This window comes from Triplophysa rosa, linkage group LG6 (assembly GCF_024868665.1).
Source record: "Triplophysa rosa linkage group LG6, Trosa_1v2, whole genome shotgun sequence".
Taxonomy (NCBI): Eukaryota; Metazoa; Chordata; class Actinopteri; order Cypriniformes; family Nemacheilidae; genus Triplophysa; species Triplophysa rosa.
In genome coordinates this window covers 15,764,465-15,779,531 of record NC_079895.1, presented here as the reverse complement: position 1 = coordinate 15,779,531, position 15,067 = coordinate 15,764,465, and the positions used below count along the sequence as shown (strand labels likewise).

The 15,067-nt window shown below is 37.3% G+C and overlaps 1 protein-coding gene across 1 annotated transcript; it reads left to right on the top strand.

Moving 5' to 3' along the window:
• The first annotated feature begins 114 nt into the window (after window positions 1-114).
• sgo2 (shugoshin 2) lies at window positions 115-15,036 on the top strand. Its single transcript, XM_057336783.1, has 8 exons — window positions 115-372; window positions 464-577; window positions 691-866; window positions 10,306-10,383; window positions 10,474-10,513; window positions 10,635-12,533; window positions 12,728-12,836; window positions 14,715-15,036. Exons 1-8 carry the CDS (start codon window positions 351-353, stop codon window positions 14,803-14,805), a joined length of 2,529 nt encoding a protein of 842 aa, XP_057192766.1. The 5' UTR covers window positions 115-350; the 3' UTR covers window positions 14,806-15,036.
• Window positions 15,037-15,067: the final 31 nt, after the last annotated feature.

Here is a 15,067-nt window from a genome sequence, read left to right as displayed (position 1 = left end):
ATGGATTCGTCATCATCGCGCTTGGTGCAATGAAGCTCTTTGCATGGCTATTTGTATGACAATGCAATGTTTATGAAGCAACAAGGAAAAACTTTGAATTTAACCGTCAACATTAGTTAGCTCCACTACACAATGTACAGCCCTTTGCTCTTTGTCCTGTAGGTGGCGGTACTTCCGATTTGATTCCACCAACGCCCTTGATCGACCATAGAAGAAGAAATTTGAGATTCCGCGGTATTGTTTGGATTTAAATAAGAGAGACGAGCTTTACTTTGTGCGTTCCTTTGCTAGTTATCCGAATAGAGATGTATTATAACAAGTATTAGGATAAACATTGTCAAGAGATAAGTATGTCGTCAACTTTAATTAGTGGTGAGTAGTCATAGTGGCGCTTCGTATTATTAATTGTAACTTTACTTTTATTTGATTCTATCAAACCTCGTATTTTCTGTCTTTACAATAGCGCCCACTGATAAAACTATGATAATTACTTCAAAAGAGAAGGAAAACACAAGGATGGGTAACGTTAAACAGACGGCATCTGTGTATGCAGCCAAGATAAAGACGAAAATCCACAGTGAGAAATTTCAGCTTGGTTACATTACTGGTGTAGTTGGTGAAAGAACGCATTTAAATGTTCTGATATAAGATGAAAATCTGAAACCAACTTGACCTTTTGTGATTTCTCAGATACATCATCATTCTTTAAGCTGTCTTTGAAAACCAACAACAAGGCTCTTGCTCTGGCTCTGGTGGCACAGAAACATAGAAGCAGAGAGATGGAGACCGAGGTTGTACGGCTGAGAAAAGACGTGCAGGCACTTGCTTTTGATCTTGCCTTTCAGCGTCATAAAAACAGACAGTTGGTGAGTCTGTGAAGACAGGTCCTTGTAACGCTTTGCAGTCCTTTTTTCAATTTTCACCATCAAAATTAATCAAATGAAAATTGGTTTCAAACTTTCATTTTCAATGTTCACGAGTAGTTCATAAATGGATAATTGTCTCTCAGTTTCATTTGTAATTATACGTGTTTGAGTAATTGCTTCAGAATTTCTGATTTTCGAACAAACACAAAAATTACTTGTTTTTCTAATTTTACATGTATGTGCTTGCGCTTGCAGCTGGATCGTACCATTATCGCCGGTGGTAGGGGTTTACAGTGCGTCCTACTGTTTATATCAGATCACCGTTACCTTTGCACGTTAACCACATTGTCTGGACAATGAGAGAGTGGAGTGCGCTTGATTCACATGAAAGTGTGATCCGTCGGTTGGTAGAATGTCCATCTAGAAAACATGTCGCTTTCACGGTTAATGTGTAATTATTATGAGACGTCATATTATCCCTTTATAACAAGAAAATATATCGTTTAAACGCCATATTATCCCAGGGACGTCATTTCCACTGGGGACAGGGGGCAGGGCTCTAGACTAACTTTTTGCACTGGTGCGCCAGCACAAAAGTTAGGTGCACCCAAATTTTCGACCGCATCGCATTTAACACCGCAGTTTTACAAGTTCACTTTTTAAAAAAAAAATCGCTGTCCATATAGGCAATATTGACTTGTAAATGATTAACTAACAATCTGGTAAACATAAAGTTCTTTATTTGAAGCACAATTCTACAAGAAAGCAGGGCTCTAGACTAACACATGAGAGAGGTGGCACTGGTGCTACCAAGTTATTCAGTTGGTGGCACCAGCCCTTAATTTGATAGCACCAGAGTCATGGAGTGAGGTAAGAAAAAAGAATCACTAAAACTTCATTAAAATGTGTTTAATACATTAATAAATCAATTAGAAATTAATACAAATAATTGTTTATGATTTAATTATTTTTATTGTATATGTAAACTCTGTTTCAACACTTTACCATATTTAAAGCACATCTTTCTTCCTTTATTTGTTGTGAAAGACTCCTATAAGAGAACACAATTCCTTTAATATCAGTGAGTGTTTTTGGGGCCGTCCGTTGTTGTTTGATGAACATTATAAACAGAGATCTTTATTATGCTGCTATGCTGACCTTTAAGAGCTCGCGCAATATACTGGAACACGTGTTTTGTTTCCCACCTGTTTGGTCACGAAACAAACACAGTGTTGTAGTCGAGACCAGCTCATTCGAGTCCGAGTCAAGACCGAGTCCAGAGTAGGTCGAGTTCGAGTCAAGACCGAGTCCAGAGAGGGTCGAGTCCGAGTCAAGTCCGAGTCCAGAGTAGGTCGAGTTCGAGTCAAGACCGAGTCCAGAGAGGGTCGAGTCCGAGTCAAGTCCGAGTCCTAGGACAAGAGATCTGAGACGAGACCTATAGAAATCTTCAAGAATATGTTAAATGTTTGGTGGAAACAATAAAACTGGCACCGAGCTCATAGAGTGCTCAGTGCATTAAATATACCATGGCATGTACACTGTGTTTTATTTACTTAGACTGATATTAGTTTAAAAATATTATTAGCTGAGGGTAAAAAAGGCCACATAGTAAGTGTTGTAGAGGTAATTTTATTACAATTATGACTTCCCCCTGACCAAAGATATGTCCAAAAGATGTCTTTTCTGCATCTTTCGATGTTGAAAAGACGTCCCTTTATTGGCCCATTATTACGTTTTCTGAACATCTGATATTGATGTACAGGGGACCTTGGTACAATGTAAAAACTGGTTCAAATCTAGAGTTTATCAGACTACTTTCAGTTTTCACATGGAAATAAATGAAATGAGTTTTGTACCCACAATAATAACCATTATTGTGATCAGTGTTTGCTTTAGTTGTGCTCTTGATCCTTGACTTTTGTTAAATTAATTCGAACAGATCACCCAGCATGCATTGCAGCATGAAGCTTTCTTTTGTTGATTGTCACCATTGTTGAGTTTCATATGCAGATTCTTGATGTCGTTGTGTGTTAAAGTGGTTTAACAGATTGCGAATATGTTAATTCCTAAAAAAATCACAGTATATCAAACTACAGATCCATGGAGCTGACACATTATTAAACCAAACCCAATTATTAACAGTGATCTAAACAATTTCAAGCATTACCATTCAGAAGTAGTCATCTCTTTGCCACAACTAATTTATTTTAACACACAGTTATGGCTGAAGGAAACCTAATTTAACATTAAAATAGAAGAGCCAAGAGCTCAACTAAAGCTAAAAAAGATCACAATAATGGTGATTTTTGCAGGTACAAAAGTGATACTGATTCAATGCAATGAACATTGACAAATAATCAATTTTTAACCTTGATTCAATGGTTGCTTGCTATCTTACTGCACTCAAATCATTCAGCTCAGTTTATTTCAGAGTCTCACTTAATTTATTTCCATGTGTAAACTCAAAATTTCAACCAGTTTTTACTTTGTACAGACTGGACATCAATATTAGACAATCAGGAGACGCCATGAAAAGCTATAGAAACAACTTTCATTTTTGGCCCATAAAGGGACGTCTTTTCAATGTATTTAATATTTTTGCTGGGCAGTGTTAATTTTGACAGCAAATTTTGATTTAGTTTTAGTCATAGTCTTTTGACGAAAATGCAATTTAGTCTTAGTCACATTTTAGTCAACCCCATCATTTTAGTTTTAGTCTAGTTTTAGTCGACGAAATATGAAAAACATTATAGTCGAATAAATATACATTATATTTAGTCTACTAAAATCTAAATGGTTTAAATAATTTACAATGGTGTAATTAAATGTTCCATACAAAGATTCAACTGTTTTGACATAATTTACTTCACCTTAGAATGAAATTAAACCAGGTCATTACCTTTATTTTTCAGAAAAGTTCAATAACTAGATTTGCATTGTTGGAACACAGAATATTAGACCATGAACGACATGTTCCAGTTCATTCAATCCCTTTCGACTCAAATGACTCGTTAAGTAGGGTGTGCTCATTCAGTTCATTCAACCAATGAAACGCTCTGACAGGGCTCACACTCAAAGGCTATTGGCTCATGGCATGTCTCTTTGAAGAAAGAGCTGCACTGTCTTTGCTTGATACAGCAATGAATGAGAAATAGCTTTCAAAAAGACATATTATATCAATTGCATTACATTTATTTAGTCATGCAAACATGTTACATATTTGGATCGAATGTACAGTTTGACTCACTTTATCACTTCTATAATCAGTAGAGGACAGCGCTGGTTTTCTTTTGGCTGACTTTATGTTGCATTTCATGATATGCAGCAGCTCGTGTTAGCGGATAAGTTAACATTGGCATATAAAAACCTTTGTGCTCCTTCGTAATGTGTTTCGGGGTGACTCGCCTGCAGTCGCGCTTCAAGTTTGCGGCGTTTTACTGGCGATCGTGAAGAAAATAAGACGCTTTGTAAACCGCGTGGAGACACAGAATACAGTATATGTGTGTGCTTCCCCTTCTCCCAGAGACTTCTCTCTGCCGTTTATATGAGATCAGCACATGCGCGCAAACTGATGTCCGCCAGGTAGGACAAGAATATTTTACTCTCGTTTTTATTAGTTGACGAAAATGTCAGTATATTTTTATTAGAGTTTTCGTTATAATGCATTCATTTTTATTTAGTTATCGTCTCGTTTTCGTCAGTGAAAACATGTCGTTAACAAATACTTTTCGTCATAGTTTTCGTTAAATTAACACTGTTGCTGGGACTCGAGTGGACTCGGGCATAAGTCCAATTCCGAACATGTTCGAGTACAAGTCGAGACCGAGTCAAAATGCGCACAAGTCCATGACAAGACCAAGACCATTAAAATAGGGTCTCGAGACCGAGTTCAAGACCGAGTCCGAGTCTCGAGACTTCAACACTGCAAAAATGCCTTATAAGAATACATTACTAGTGTGCATCTTGAGACAAAACAATGGCAATTACATATTTTAAGATATTTCTGGGCAAGTTATATTCAGTTATGGCTGGTCAAACATTCATTTTAGTCTGGGACTAGCCTTAAGCCTTGTCTGTGAAACCGGGCTATTAAGTCTCATTACTTGTCAAGGTTTTAAGTCTACTGTATAATCACTCAGAGTTTGAACTTCTACAGACCAGAAGAAATCAAGCAAAGAAGTCCAGTCGAGCACAGAGCACAAGCACATATACTGCCCTACACACGGAAATGATGCATATGTATATACATTATATGGCTACATAAGCAATCGCACAAAGAAGAACAGTAATCCAATAGAGTTTTTTAATAAATGAACAGGCAACCACAGGAGTCTTCGCAACCAAACGTAACATAAAATAACAGCAGACAATGAACTAAGGAACAGACAGGCTTAAATACAGAGGGGAACGTATTCAGGGGAAACCGAAACAGGTGAGGACTAATTAACTAATGATGAGCACAGGCAAAGGAATACAGAAGACAAAACCAAAACAGATATAACAGTGACAGTCACTATGTTTTGCTAATATCTAACCATTTAAAAGTATCAAAACGTGCTTGTCAACTTTGACAACACAGTGTTTAATTGAAAAAAAGTGAATCTGGAGACCCAAGGTTTGGGAAGGACAGCGACAGAAAGCAGTTTATGGCATGTGTTCTTGTGTCCTGCAGATATAAGCTGTGGGTGGACACATGTGCAGAGGTCTTTGGAGGTCTGGACATCTGTGCCATTAAAGCCATACATGGAATGGATGAAAAGGATTACATCACTGAGGTGAGAGCAAATGATACTGTCTTGCTTATTAAGAGATGCCCTCAGGCAATCCATCTTATGAACACTTGACATTAAACGCGGAACACACAACTCTATTTTACATTATTTATTCACCAAATTTGCACATATCAGACCTGTACATACATAATTGTCTATATTGTATATTGTGTTTTTGCTGTTTTGTACATTGCCTATTTCTATATTATTGTATATTATTATTATTTTTTATCATCTGTGTTCTGTCCTGTTGCTGTCTTTCTGTTGCACTGTGGAGCTTCTGTCACTATAACAAATTCCTCGTATGTGGAAACATACTTGGCCAATAAAGCTCATTCTATTCTATTCTATTGTAGAGCTGCTAACAAAAATGACTTTCTGTTCAGCCATTAATTTAGTAACTGCATAATTGTATAAGCTGCTGAAATTTCAGTTTTTTTATCTCAACACAATAAGGTGTTGACACTGAGGTCAACCTGTTTGATGATAGAGATGGGAATGGGGCATAGTTCTTTCAAGACTTTCATAATGTAAAGCAAAGAAATTGCCATAACTTGTTTAATTATACAGTATATACATAATAATGTATAAAAATGCCCAAAATGAAATGAAATTATTGTACAAGTAGAGCTAAATTTCTCTAAAACATTTATCTCATTATAGGACTACACATGTAAAGTCACATTAAAGTTTTCTACAGCAGACATGATTCACATTAACACTTATTCATTGCTGAATGTCACTCCTCTGGTTTTCTAGTAGGTGTTTCTGTCTTTGGATGCCCAAACATTATCAGTTACACAACTGCTTTGTCATGGAATCAGTTTTCTTGCTGCGCAGGTTTTCTCTGAGGATTAATGTGGGCTGAGGGGATAAAAAATATCATTAGCTCACTGTCACGATTCTGCCTCATCATGTCATCTCTTTCTTGGTCTTGTGGCAGAATCATGGCAGAGCCTCTTGTTTTGTGTGGAGAGAAACATATTATTATAATGTGCGTTCTCTTTGGCCCCACCCCTCTCGTTTCCTCGTTTAGCTTTCCTTCAGTGTTTCATCCCCGACACCTGTCCCTTGTTAATTATCCTTTGTTAGTCTCCCTATTTAATGCCCTTGTGTTTGCTGTCCTGTGCTCGTTCGTTTTGCTTGTTTGCTTTGTTGGATGGTACCTTGCATGTTTGCTGTGGTGCCTTGTCGGATTACCTTACCTTGCCTTGCCTTGCCTTGTCTACTCCTTACCTTGTTTTATTTCCCTACCTCAAGTCGTGTATGTTACATAGTCTTGTTTCCGTCAGTTTATAGTAAGTTTTAGTTATCCTGTTTTCCTCCTCGTGGGAAGTCTTTTTTTAAAAGTTTTTATATTAAGTTGTGACCTTGTTCAACTCCCCATCGTGGGTTTTGTTTTGTTGTATATTAATAAAGTTACGTTTTTGTGTACCGCTGCCTGCGCTTGGATTCTCTCTCATGGACATTTCCCTGTTCCTGACACTCACTACATGTATTCTTAAAGAAATCTGTATGGTCGAACATTTCTGGTGAAAATTTGAAATGTTCCATACGAACATCCGTGAACATTAAATGGCTGATACGGCTGACAACTCACTGCAAAGGGAGGAGTTTAGTGATGCTTCACCAAAAAACAAATACGACTACATAATAAAAATGACATTATGGTCTCAACCACCGCTGGGGGTAGGCCACTCAGGATCTCCTCGTCCCGTCCAGGAGCCAGACATGGAGGTTCCAGAGGTCTGGTCTGGGAAGCCATAACGTGCCCNCATTATAGGCTGTCAAAAGTAGTCAACCAATCAGGGATAGGCTTCCACGTCGGGCCAATGAAAACGCGACCTCTTACATGGCATCTTATTGGTTGAAAGTGACTCGACGTTTTCAACGAACCAAATTGGTCGTACTCTAGAGCCCTGGACAGGGGGGACATATGTTCCCCTCACTTTTCAAAATCCTGTTCGTGTCACAGAGAGTCTGCCTGCGTCGATGCGAGTGTCGCGTGCACACTCTAAAAAAAGATCACTGAAAGATTGTTTTCAATCACGTGGTTTTGATTTGAATTGAATAGAAACCTGTTTTTACGTGGTTGTTGTTTCGGTAGGCTATGTTAAAGCTGTTTCCTTATAACTGACTTCTGTGGGGAAGAAACGCGTGATTTATTACTTTTTTTGTTTAATAAGGACTCGTTCTTTTAACAGCAGTGCGTTTATGACAAGGCTTGACAGAAACGTGGGCTTCCCTGGTCGTTGTTTAGGTACGTTAAACCTCGTTAAGCATTTTAGAAAGTCATCCTCATCTCCTTTCGACCGCAGATTCAGGTTTACAAGCCAAGTTTTCCTCCGTTTCTCAGTCAATACTCGCATTTCCCCCTTCATGAACATCCACTTTTGCTACACAATAAAAACACATTTTGGTTTAATCAATTTAAACAATCAAAAACAACGCAAAACAGGTATTTTGAATTTGTGATACGATTCAAATAAAAAACATTTCCCCCCATTTTGTCCCCCCTCCACTTCTCAAACCAAAGTTACACCTTTGTATTATCCCGTCAAAATGAGAAAATATATTGTTTTAACGACATATGATCTCGTTATTATGACATAATTGAGTGGAAAAATAAAACGTTTGTGGCAGCAATACGCCACCCTACGTAATAACTCGGGCTGCGACTGATACAAGTTATCCATCACTTCTACTTTTTGTGCGTGCACTCACTGCACTTGCTGCCCGGCCGTTCCCAATGACATACAGATCCGCAGCATTTCCATCTACTGACTAAAACCAAAACGGCAACCGATGTCGAATAGATTAGTGATTACAGACCAGACAGTAGTGTTAGTAAAAATATATGTAATACATGTGTGATACATAAGGGAGATAAATATGATTAGATAAACCGTGGGCCTTTCATAACGCGACAGTGCTGTGGGTCCGTGGGCGGCTGTAGACTGCACCCCTACCACTGGCGATAATGGTACGATCCAGCTGCAAGCACATAAATGTAAAATTAGAAAAACAAGTAATTTTTGTGTTTGTTCGAAAATCAGAAATTCTGAAGCAATTACCCAAACACTCATAATTGAAAATGAAACTGAGAGACAATTATCCATTTGTGAAGTACTCATGAACATTGAAAATGAAAGTTTGAAACCAATTTTCATTTGATTAATTTTGATGGTGAAAATTGAAAAAAGAACTGCAAAGCGTTACACGGACCAAGACAAACTGTGTCCTTCATTTTTTGCTGTGGTTGATATAAAATAGTATATATTTTTGATTTTTAAGTATTTAATATTAGGGATGCACGATAAATTATCGGCCATATCGGTAACGTCTGATAAATGGTAATTTTTAATAGGGATGGTATATTTTTTATTTAATAAACAAATTATAGATGTTCATGTAAATGTTGGCCGATAACGATAATTCTTTAACATCGGAATCCGATAACCGATATATTGGCCGATATTAGGGTTGTTCCGATTGACGATACTATCGTGTATCGACGATCCTCAGACCTATAGGGCGATAGCTGATTCCCTATACAATATTGTTTGTTTTGCTGTTGCTGTTTGCCAATATATGTTGCAAATCAATGTTCATGCAAGAGAGCTTGCAATGCGCACGGCTTGGGCTTTTCCTCGCGCCAGAGAGTTTATAATGTGTGTAAAATAAAATTTAGGCAGATGTATTATAGCTGATAAATTATTAATTATTTCTAGGGATGTAACGATTCACTCAGCTCACGATGCGATGCGAGTCACGATTCTGATCTCACGATGCGATTTATTCACGATTTATTTTTACAAAATGAGTTGAAACAAATTAGAAATGAACAACTTCCCTTGCATTATTTCTTAAATGCTTCACGTTTCTTTGTATAATAAAATAATGTTTTATTTCAAATAACAAAACTAAACTGCAATTTTATAACAAATTAATAATAGAAAAACTCTCTTTAATATAAACAAACTAATACTGTCTGAGCTTTTCTTGGATTTTTTGCATTTAAGAAATAGCAGCATGTCCACGTTTAGATTTGCAGTGAAAATAGTGGCCCCTGCTGTTCAAAAAATGTATTGCGATTCAGTTCACACCTCAACCGATTTGAATCGTCACTCATTATAACCGATTTTCAACCGGCTCACGGTGAATCCTTACATCCCTAATTATTTCCTCTGCACGCTGCTCACAGTTAAAATCCAGTACAGTACTGTGTTTCTGTCATGATCATTCACTTACTGCTATAAGCAAAACATGGTTGATGCAGTATGTAGATATTTATGAATGTGTAAATAATAGGAACAAAAGCATATTGTTTGAAGCCGACTGCTGTCTGTATGTTTATTCTCTCTTAAGACCTGTTAGACTTTTGGCTATTGAGAACACCTTTCTGGGTTGCTCTGGAAGAACATCTTTAATTTGTTTATTAAATAAATATTATACCAGAAAAGTTAAAGAAAGTAAAGTAGGCTTGGTACATGATTTTCAGGGGAAAAAACACTTTTCAGTCTCAGAAAATGTTATATTAATATGTGTTCATCAGCCAATAAAGCGGTTATCGGCTTCCAATGTTCAAGAATTATCGTTATCGGGCAAAATTTACATATTGGTGCATCCCTATTTAATATGAATGCAAATGTCTTCTCTTTCTTTAGTTTTCCATTATACGTGAGTTTTATGACTCCTCCCTTAACTGGATGACAAAAGCAGTGGATATTTTCAACGAGGAAGATGTAAGTGGTTTTGAAAAGGCATTAATAATTTCATAGCTTATTTGTTGTTAGGACTACAGCTATAGTCATAAGTAATGCCCTTTTTTAAAGGCTCCAGACAGTGTGGACATGGAACACAACACCACTGATGGTATGTGAAAAAAATATGATGTACCAATTTTAGTTTAGTTTAAAAATGCATGTGTAAACGTTACAGCAAAAATAATGTGCCCTGCTTTTCATGTTGTATTTAATTTCAATCTTTTTTCCAGACCAAATGACTGATATTGGAAAATATGTACATAGTAAAGGAAATCCAGTCTTTTGTCCACCCCAGCATAATGTCCCTGAACCAGTAAAAACTGCCACCGTCAATGCAGATCTACCTCCCCAATATTGTAATAAAGCCAACGAGACACCTCCCAGCCCAGAGCAAGACAATCTAATACAGCAGAATACCCTGTATGATTCTGAAATGGACATGACCATTACGGACAGTGCTGCTGAAATAGTGACAGTTGACATAAATGCAAAAAGAAACTCGAAAGTTATGGAAGAACACCCAGAAACAAAACACATCAGAGAAGGTAGCGAGAGTACATCTGCAGATGAAAAAGAAACAGTTGGTACAAATTATACAGCAGCTGTGCCAAAAGAGATAACCGCTACACAGCATCGCTTGCCCGCTGTTCAGAATGAGGTGGAAATTTTACAAGAAACGAATGAGAGCCAGTTTGTAGAAACCGAATCAATAACTGCATGCAGGAAGACTCACGTCACATCTCGTTACACTAAAAGTAGCCGGCGCACATGCAAACAAAAAGAGCAGAACGCAGATCCAAAGAAAACGTACCTAGTTTCTCAAGATCCTCCCAGTGATATTTTAAAGGACGTGGAGCTTCGTAATTCCGAAAAAAGCAATTCACTTCCTCGGGATGGAAGTCTTTTGTGCAAAGCTGTTAAACATAAATTAAAGGAGGCTCATGCTACCAAGGGACCTAACAGTCAAAGTGAGATGAACAGGAGAACATTAGTAGTTCAAGATGAGCTGAAACCTCACACAAGCAAAAGGACCAAAATCCCATACCTTGTTACGTATCAAGAATTATTGCATGTGCCTGAAATTGTTGTATGTGCTGGTACTGTGTGCACAGAGGCTCAGAGTACTGATATGCACAGCAGTGAGACCACAGTTCAAGTTAAAAAACATAAAAACAAAACACCAGCACATCCACATTCTCTATTAGAAGAATGCAACACGCTGAAGAACAAAGGAACATTTGTGATTCAGGCAAGTCAAACGTTTGTCAGCAGTGACTCAACAGACATTTTAAACATAACCAATGCACTGGAGGATCCCAGACTAGGAGATTCACAGGAAGTGACATCAGAAACTCAAACGACTCGCTGTTCTAATAATATAACAGAGGATGTTTCATGCAAGATATTGACGGGAAATAGCCATCATCCAGAGTGTTCACAGGATGTTAATATCAGTCTTGTACAGAAAGCATCTGAATTTGAATCATTATTGCCCCTCAAAGCTAAGAAACACAGAAAAGAAGGGGCAGATAAAAGGATAAAGAGGAAAGCAGCAGCAAAAGAAAAATCTAAAGCAAAGAAACAACGAAACAAACATGCTCTGGAGAAGGATGAAAATTTGGAGACTTCAGGACAAACAGCAGAGTCTCATTGTTCAGCCTTAGAGGATGACTTCAGAAGTGAACTTAATGCAAAAAACCCTAAAACAAACATTGACAAGGCTGATCATTCGGACCATATGAACATGAATACTCTTCGTTTAAATCCAAATCAAACCAACCAAGGTCTTGACAGCAAGAGCGGGAAAACATATGTGATTTCATCTTGTAGTTCACCCAGTAACAGTATGACGGGTTGTGTGGATTCCAGCCTAATTTCTGAATCACATCATCTCACAGATGGAAATGATGAGGTTTTAACTAATATGAACACAAGCATGTTTCTCCTGGAGAGATGTAATGTGACTTTAGACAGCTTCCACAAACACATAAAGGACCAGAGCCTACAATTCAAAGGTGGTGTCAATGAAGTGAACATGGTTGAAAGCTGTATCAACAGCCTGCAATCAGAGGCCCACACTCCGACTATAAACCAGGGTGAGGAATCGGACATAATGCATCAACCTCCCGGTAATCCTTCTGTGTTACTCTAAAATTAAGTTTGTTAATTCAACAATTATGGCCATCATGGCCAGTTATGTTTAAATGCTTATATACTGTTTAACTACTTGTAGCAAAATTGCAGAATGCTGATGCATAAGGATTTAATTTTGGTGTTACATATTTGTTTGTCTTGTACTTTTATGTTTGATTTCTGGAAACAGAAGAAAGCAGGGTTATGAAGAGTCTAACAAATACAGACATTAGTTCTGATGGTGGGAGAACACGAAGGAGAGTTACACCAGTGTCCTACAAAGAGCCCACCCTCAACTGGTGAGTTTGATTATACAGTGGCCCTAAAAATGTATTATGTCATAATTAAAATGTCTGAATGGAAATGCATTTGATTTAAAAATACAGTTAGGGCCATAAATATTTGGACAGAGGCACATTTTTTGTTATTTTAGCTGTGTATCAATACGTTTTCGAGTTACAGTTTTATAATAGATATTGTCTTAAAGTGCACACTCTCAGCTTTATTTAGAGTGTATTCACATCCAGATTAGCTGAAGTATTTAGGAATTACAGCTCTTTAATATGAAGCGCCCCCCTTTTTCAAGTGACCAAAAGTAATTGGACAGTTGAATAAAAAGCCGTTTTATTCACATGTATGGGCTTTTCCTTAAATAATTTTGTCATAAATGAAGCATGTTAAAGGTCTGGAGTTGATTCTACATGTGGTGTTTGCATTTGGAAGCTGTTGCTGTGAACCCACATCATGGGGTTCAGGGAGATCTCCATGCAAGTGAAACAGACCATAGTTAGATTTTAAAAACACTACACATCCGTCAGAAAGATGCCAGGAACATTAAGAGCGGCCAAATCAACAATTTAGGACATTCTGGGGGGAAAAAACACACCGTTGAGCTCAGTAAGAAAACAATCCTAGGTGTCCATATGAGATCAAAGTGGTGGATGATGACATTATCCTCTCCATGATAAAGAAAAACATCTTCACAACTTCCAGACAAGTGAAGAATTAATCTGGATGCTTCTGTCTTCTGTTACATCACCAAAAAAACACCAGTGACCCAGTGCCTGAGGACGTCATGCATGGAAATGGAATTACACTGCCTGAACACTATTTAACTGAAGATGTTGTATGCTCATGTCATGAGATATTCCAAGCCTTCTCCATATCTTTTATTCTTTTTAGTCTTATGCAGGCTGAAATTAATTTGATCTCTCCAAAAAAATGCTTTCTAGAGCTTGTTCGGCTATTTCAGAAGTCTAATCTACCCATCCTATTCTTGAGGCTTTTGCACCTTGTTGTGAAGCCTCTCTATTTTTTCCTTGTATTCTCTTTATTGTTTTGATTGACAAACATTGACATATTTACCTCTTGGAGAGTGTTCTTCACTTGTCCGGACGTTGTGAAGGTGTTTTTCTTCATCATGGAGAGGATAATGTCATCATCCACCACTTTTATGTCATATGGACGCCCAGGACTGTTTTGTTACTGAGCTCAGCGGTGTGTTGTTGTTTTCTTAGAATGTACCAAATTGTTGATTTGGCCGCTCTTAATGTTCCTGGCATCTTTCTGACGGATGTGTAGTGTTTTTAAAATCAAACTATGGTCTGTTTCACTTGCATGGCGATGTCCCTGAACCCCATGATGTGGGTTCACAGCAACAGCTTCCAAATGCAAACACCACATGTAGAATCAACTCCAGACCTTTAACATGCTTCATTTATGACAAAATTATTTAAGGAAAAGCCCATACATGTGAATAAAACGGCTTTTTATTCAACTGTCCAATTACTTTTGGTCCCTTGAAAAAGGGGGGCGCTTCATATTAAAGAGCTGTAATTCCTAAATCCTTCAGCTAATCTGGATGTGAATACACTCTAAATAAAGATGAGAGTGTGCACTTTAAGACAATATCTATTATAAAACTGTAACTCGAAAACATATTGATACACAGCTAAAATAACAAAAAATGTGCCTCTGTCCAAATATTTATGGCCCTAACTGTAATTACGCTAGTTGCAGATTTTCTCAGAATTCAGAGTTCACTTCAGAGAATTCATATCATTAATTATGAACATATAGGGTTCTTTATAGTGTACAAAAACGTTGTTTTGGTTTTGATTTTGTAATCTATCAAATATCCTTAATTCACTTTTTAACAACTTTTTTAATTTCCCTAGCAAAATGAGGCGTGGAGACAAATACTCAGATACCAAGTTCTTGAACTCTCCGGTGTTCAAAGATAAAAACAAGAAGAAGAAGCAAATTTAGGAGAAAGGAATAATCTCCCATTTTTAACACTTAATTTATTTTTTCTGCTTTTACTTACATTTAGTCATTTGTTGATAATACTTGTATTAAATAAACAGTTTTACCAAATTGTTTTTAATCAGAGCTGTTATATATCCGTTCAGTCTGTTCGCATGCAGTTTGTGTAAGGAGATGTTTTTGAGTTTTATGTGTTTTAATAATAAAATTAAAGCACATTTTTATTAAAACATACTTTCTGATGTCCTGGTCCTGTGTTCACGAC

Bases quoted from the DNA above. Each gene is read 5' to 3' on its own strand.
- sgo2 (XM_057336783.1), top strand. From the start codon at position 351: ATGTCGTCAACTTTAATTAGTG. The intron at 867-10,305 runs GTGAGTCTGTGA...CTCTTTCTTTAG, and splicing joins GTCATAAAAACAGACAGTTG to TTTTCCATTATACGTGAGTT. The intron at 12,534-12,727 runs GTAATCCTTCTG...TTCTGGAAACAG, and splicing joins CATAATGCATCAACCTCCCG to AAGAAAGCAGGGTTATGAAG.